This window comes from Octodon degus, unplaced genomic scaffold (assembly GCF_000260255.1).
Source record: "Octodon degus isolate 3935 unplaced genomic scaffold, OctDeg1.0 scaffold00059, whole genome shotgun sequence".
In the NCBI taxonomy this organism is placed as follows: Eukaryota; Metazoa; Chordata; class Mammalia; order Rodentia; family Octodontidae; genus Octodon; species Octodon degus.
Genome location: NW_004524635.1, coordinates 11,246,619 through 11,253,240, shown reverse-complemented (window position 1 = coordinate 11,253,240; position 6,622 = coordinate 11,246,619). Strand labels below are relative to the sequence as shown.

At 44.8% G+C, this 6,622-nt stretch overlaps 1 protein-coding gene across 2 annotated transcripts in view; it reads right to left on the bottom strand.

The window, feature by feature from the left end:
• Tgfbr2 (transforming growth factor beta receptor 2) overlaps nt 1-6,622 on the bottom strand; it is a 90,038-nt gene that overhangs the window by 83,000 nt on the left and 416 nt on the right. Inside the window, exon 1 of one of the 2 annotated variants that reach the window (XM_004634214.2) lies at nt 6,481-6,616. The exons of the other annotated variant lie outside the window; for it this stretch is intronic. Within the exon in view, the coding sequence (XP_004634271.1) occupies nt 6,481-6,574 (94 nt within the window). The 5' untranslated portion in view covers nt 6,575-6,616. Of the gene's footprint in view, nt 1-6,480; nt 6,617-6,622 lie in introns of those variants that run through there. 2 annotated transcript variants of the gene reach the window in all.

Below are 6,622 nucleotides of genomic sequence, written 5' to 3'. Positions count from 1 at the left end.
ACACACACACACACACACACACACTCTGATGTCTGTTGGCCAACCCTCAAGAGGAAGGTCCACAACTAGTGGCCAGTAAGGCATCCAGGAAAGGATTCAAAGGTCCTTGTAGCCTGCAAAAGGAGGCTGAAGGAGGGAGTCTGTGGTATTCAAAACAGGATTGAAAAAAGGAAAGCTAGGAACTGGGGACTCTGAACTGTCTTCACTAATGGTGATGGGCCTCCACACAGAAAAGAGCACAGTATCCTGTAAAGCACAGGATGGAGGTTTATTGCACTCAAACACTAGGCTTATACTGAATGGCAGGTCAAAAATATTTGGAGGAAAATATGCCAGCAGAAAACAGGGAGAAAAGAAAAAAAAAAGGAAAGAGCTGCATGCTTTTCATTTTCCCAGATAGAATCTTACCAGTCACAGGCACTTGCCCTGCAGCTAAATCCCTTCTGATGATTTATAGCTCTGACCCTAGAAACAAAACAGAAATGCCAGAGAGCCCTTAAAGGCCCACGCAGGAGCTCACCAGCTGACTATAGCCAAAGAGAAAGTTGCACCGTGCTGTGTGCCCGAGAGTAAAATGCTGAGGGTGGCCAGTAAAGGGCAGAAGGAGTCCTAGGTGAGCAGGAAAAGCTTTACTGCCTTAGTACTCAAACGTGCAGAATCTTAAAAGTCCAATTATCTCCTTCTTCCTTATGTGGATAAAATCTGCCCTTCACACCCTCTCAGGAGTTGTCCGAGCACTGTGCACGACTGCAGGCTCGTGTGCTTGAGACTTACAGCCACGTCTTTGGAAATGATGCCTGGACAACTGCTATTAATGCTCAAAGCTGAGGTCACTCCCAGTGGCTCACATCACCATGATGCCTGTATCAGACTCCACACTTTTTGGCTCAGTAAGTCTACCTTACTTGATCTTCTGTCCATTAGAGGCGTATCCTGCAAAGAGAGCCCATCCATTCATCAGGAGTGCTGCACTGACGCTATTAGATGGAGGCTTCCCTTTTCTCCAATAGGGTATCGCTTTACTCCTCCCATTTTGCTCTCAGTGCATGTGAACAAACACACACTCCCTACTCCCAGTGCATGTGCACAGACACATACTCACTCCCACATGTGCATGTGCACACCCACAGAACACGAAAAAAAGCACAGTAGACTTCAAGCAGGAAAGGCTTACAAAACACACAAAGCCCCAGGTGACTTTCAATAGACTACTTTTCCATTTATAAAATTAAGATAATAAAGCTTATTTTTAAGTTTGTCATAAGATTACGTTAAAGAGGCAATGTCAAGAGCCAGGGAGATAGCTCAGTAGAATAAGTGCTTGCCTGGCAAGCGCAGGGTCCTGAGTTCAATCCCCGGCACTGCAAAAAACAAACAAACAAACAAACAAAAAAGAGGCCATGTCAAATGGCGGGCTCCAGCGAAGTTCTCCAACATTACTTCTCCAGGCCCCTAACTTCTCCTTGTGGTGAGCCCTTCACCTGGGCAGCACTAACCTCTCCTGACACCACACAAAGAAGCATAATCCTCATTATCTCTCTTCAGTCAGAAGCAACAAGTACCTGGGGAGCAAAACGTTACAAGGAAAGAAGGCAGTGAAAACTAAGGGGTAAGCATTTTGCGGCTAACACATGCCTGCTAAGACATTTCTGCTGAAAATCATAATTTAAATCTGCTGAATCTGTACATAAGGACCCTCAGGGAGGAGTGAACCAGGTGAGAGAGCTGTGCTTTTACATGGAACTTGACTAAATAATGCTGTGATGTACCCAGGAATTTGGTTTCCCTGTACCTTATTTTAAAGTGTTTTAGTGGTTTGCAACAGACTTGAATAATATCCAAGCTGCCCTACAGCAGATAGAAGTTGCTACACGACCACACTTCCTTTAGCCCAACACTGCTTATAAACCAAAATACAAAAGCTTGATTTAAAAAAAACCCCACATAATTTAGTTTCAGAATGACATTTTTAATGACAGTCTCCTTTAGACAATCTTCTAAACAAGAGAATTCAGTATTTGTTGGATAATTTTGTTGATGAAAGCATTTTAGAAGTTTTATAATGGCTTTAACATCCTAAACTACTTTAAAATTCATACCTAAAGGAGTTAGATGAAAACTATCAGGTTTTCACTGCGCTTGTCAGAAGTTTAAATATCTTTTTCTACTATTTTATCAGAATACTAGAAGAAATTATGTAGTAGAGAAAAGCCAAATTTTTGTTCAGATTAATCAGAGCTAAAAGAAACCTAACTGAAAGCCAAGATTTTGCTGCTTAGATCAAACATTTGCTAAACAGTGATTGTCTGACTCTAAAAAAAAAACAACAAAAAAAACCATTTATTTATTTATTTATTGGTAGAAGGTCTTGCTATGCAGCTTGGACTCATAGTGATCCTCCTGTATCCCAGCATTGGGATTACAAATGTATGTCACCACCTCTTGTTTTTGGGGCCAGCATGGCACGCCCGGGGCTCTAGGGCCAGCACTGCACCTGGTACTCAGTACTGGGGATCGAACCCAGGTACTTGCACTTGCCAGTCAGGTGATTAGATTGCTGAGCTATCTTCCTGGCCCCTGGCTGACTCTTAAATGCTCTATCAGTATGGTACTGTATTGTTGCCAGCAATAGGGGTTCAGCTCTGTGTTTCCAAGCGGCCACTCCATGCACTATCTCTGGGGAGATGCTAGAGACAGAGCACTGAGTCAGATCTCTCTTGGCCTTTGAGAGGCTGGGAAGTCTAAGGGGCAAGGGAGCTCCATAAAGATATAATTTCAGCTTACTTTTGTCCTAAACTAAGAGAGGACAGCACACAGGAGGGGACCCTTGAGTTAACTTTGAACATTCAAAGCAGGTTTCTTTGAAAGCAACACAAGCTAAGCCTTAAAAGTTGACAGAGGAAGAGCCCAGTAGTAGGAATTCAAGACAGCAGTAGCAAGTTGGACAGACACAGTTGCTTCAGCTGCTCCATGCCCTCACCCATGAGCCTGAGTCGGCTGAGGAAGTGTAGATCCTGGGGCACGCAGCTGAGCTACAGGTGGTAACCAGGTCTTAATCTGCTCATCTCCTGATTCAGGAGTTCTTAATAATGAAAACTGGTATTTATCAAGCACTTACTAGAGTACCCACACGAAGCATCTGAAAGCAGTGTTTAGCCCCAAACCCTTATTTCACAGATGTGAACAATGAGGAATAGAAATAGAGTGAAGACAACAGGCTACATGACCAGTAAATGGTAGGTGCGTTTGGAACCCTTGACGGTCTGATTTCAAAGTGTATACCCTACATTCTGTCTTCAACTAATTCCCCAAAAGACGAGCTGGGTCAGGATGAGTGTGGAGTGGAGCTGGCCCAGCAAAAGTAAGAACAAATCAGCACAAGAAATACTTGCAAAGTTCTCAAAATAAAATGACACATTTAGTAATTTTTTAAAGTACACAGATTTAAAATATTTTTTTCTTTTTTCCTTGCTCATAACACACTTCCACGTGTCACGTCAGTGGGGCAGAGACCAGGTCTATCTCATTCCCTGAGGACAGAATCTCAAAGTTTCGGAATCCTGCCTGTGAGAAAGAGATGCTCAATAAATAAATGTTGAGGAAGAAGAATCAGAAATGGCTACTATTTTACAGTGGCATCAACAAGTGCTATTACTGATGTGACAAACAATGTTAAAAATGAAAGAAAATGTATAAAAAGTTGGGCCTGTGAGATAGCTCAACAGACTAAGCACCTGCGTAGGCGAGTGCAGGGACCAGGGTTCAATCCCCAGCACCACAGGCCACACCAGCCCTGCCCCTGGGAGCACTGAGCTGGGCACCAAGACCAGGCATGGTGGTGCACACCTATAATCCCAGTGCTGGGGAGGCTGAAAAGAGGAGGATTACTATGAGTCCAAGCTGTGTAGTGAGACCCTGTACCAAATACATGAAAATAAATATATATAAAAAGTCATGTTGATAACTGAAGAATGGTAAACTCAAATGTAGTGATTTTGTTGACGACATCATCAGACAGCAATGAGTCATCACCACAGGAGGTTAGGTTAATAGAGAAGGTGGTAACACAATGAGGTTAGTATTTTGTATCAACCATAACTTGTTGGACATAAGATATTAAAGGAAGTGGCCTAACAGGAAAATTGGGCTTCAAGGAATGGGGAGAGGGGAATCAAATAGATAAAAGACCAAAGTCTGCATCTAATGATTTCTACTACTTGACCCTAGCAAGGTCTGTAGCTGTTAAAGTGACTTTTGGCAAAGTTTAATCCTTTGGACGCTGTTATTACCAAGAATCTCTTTTCAGGTATCTGAAGAGTAAATCATTATTTTCACATTTGAACTATTCAGACAAAGCTTTCTACAGAGTCATTTCTTATTTTTGAGAATTTGGGAAGAATTACTATACCAAATAGAAAGTAAAAATAAAGAAGTTTAAATATATTTTTTATTGAAAACCATTCTTAAACCGAAATCCTTCATTTGCTTGTAAAGCGATCAACTTGAAGGACTTTTTCTAATAACCAAATAGGAAGTTGCAAACAATCTCATTTCCCCACATATTGTCTCACATCAAGGTATTTTGAAAAATATTTTCAGTATACTAATTATGTTAGGAAAAACTTGAAGCTATTTATTTACACAGAAACTTGAAATACAATGGAATTAGGATGTTCACCTTCATTATTGTTATTCTACCTTTACAATCTTACAAAAATTAATTCCAGCCAAAAAAACCCCTTACAAATTCAAAATAACCCTTGTTCCGACCATTTTAAAACTTCAATTCCCTATGAAAATATGAAATCTATTAGTTTTCTAAAACCCAAATAAAAACCACCAGGCCTTTAAATTAATTGTTTAAAAGTGTGCGTGCATATAGGTGAAACAAAACCGCCTCCTGGACTGCTGCCTCTGGAATTTGCAAATCATAAATCCTATCCTTGTAAACAAAACTTAACCAAATCAAGGCCTGCTAATTTCTTCCTTTAATGATCTGAAACAGAAGTTAAGAAAATTAAAGGTGCCAAGTTTAATGTTTATTAGTAAACTACAAGTCAGTTTTTAAGAGTCTGGAGTAAGCTTGAGACAGTTGAACATTCTAGGACTGCAACATAAGAAAACATCTAAGAAGAAAACACTGACATTTTATTAAACTGGACAACTCAAATCGGTATGAGGATATTTTGAGTGAAATAGTGCTTCCTCATTCCATTAAAAATTCCATCTCTGTGCCACTTTTGATAAAATCCAGAGGTTTTTTTTTTTTTGTTTTTTTTTTTAGTTTTCAGTTGCCTTCCAATAACCTGAAATGTCTCCTTGGTCCTCATATGTCTTCCAGATAAACTTAAAACTGAACAGACCTGAGCCCCTTGGTAACTAAAACGCGTGCTCTTGATGGTGTGGAGGGTCAGGTCATCCACACTTCATCCAAAATCTACACAGGGCATAGCCAAATCCCCACCCCCAGATCCTCACAAGGGGGAAGGGGGACGATTTAATTGTTTAGGAGATGTAGCACTGTCCAATTTCAACATCTTATCTTACAGATGAGGAAACTTAGGCCCAGAGAAGCGACAGGACTTGTCCCACTGCCCAGTCCCAGACCGCAGCTGCGGATACTCAGTTGTGTGGCCCACAGCTGTGAAATTTCTAACTTGTGAGGTCTCAGGGGTGCTGCGCTTCCTGAAAGTCATCAAGAATCCGAGCCCTACTTCTTCCTCCATTCAAATGTGAGACAGAAGGGAGGCAGCTGAGGTCCTGAGCTGGATTCCCAGCACCCTGAGACAGAGATGAAGAGCAGAGCCCAGCGATGTGCACCGTTACAAACACTCAGCTGTCAAATGGCAGTTGGAGGGAAACATCAGCTCCTTGAAGGCCAGTCTGCGTTGCAGGTGCCACCTCTGCTGGGCCTGAATCTACCTGGCGCGAGGTACACAGGCTCGGTCCTTAACTTCACCAGTGACGCATTCCCTCCCTGCCCATCCTAGGCCAACATAAGCAACTTTCCTGGGGGGTCGGTTCTTTCCTTGAAACTCGTGCGCAGCCAGCTGGGGCCAAGAAGCCGCCCCGGGACAGCGAAGCCGTGGGGGACTAAGGGCTGGGCGCCCGCAGCCCGCAGGAGGGGCCGTGGAGTTGGCCGCCCGGCGCGGTGGACCCAGGTGGACGCTGCCTCGGCTGCCTGGCGGCTCCGCCCGGGCTGCTCTCGGCCTGCTTCGGATAGCCAGCTTCTCCAACTTCCCTTTCCGGGGGTGAGAGCTCGCCCCGTCTCGGCAGCACAGCGCCCGTCCCGCGCGCACAAAGGGGCCCCGCGCCCTCCGCAGCTGAACTTCGCTGCCTTTTTCTAGGAGCAGCTTCCCGGCCCGCGGCCACCGGAGCCGGCGGGACGCCAAGGGAGCTCCCCGGTTCCGCCGGAGCGCTCGGAGCGCTGTCAAGCGCGGCCGAGAAGTGGGGGCCCGGGGCGCCCCACCGGACACTCACCCGACTTCTGGACTTGCGGAGGGAGCGTGCCGGCGATGCGCGTCCACAGGACGAGGTGCAGCGGCCACAGGCCCGCGAGCAGCCGGCGCCCCATGGCAGACCCCGGGGCTCCGCATAGACCAGGCGGGCCGCGCCTCCGCCC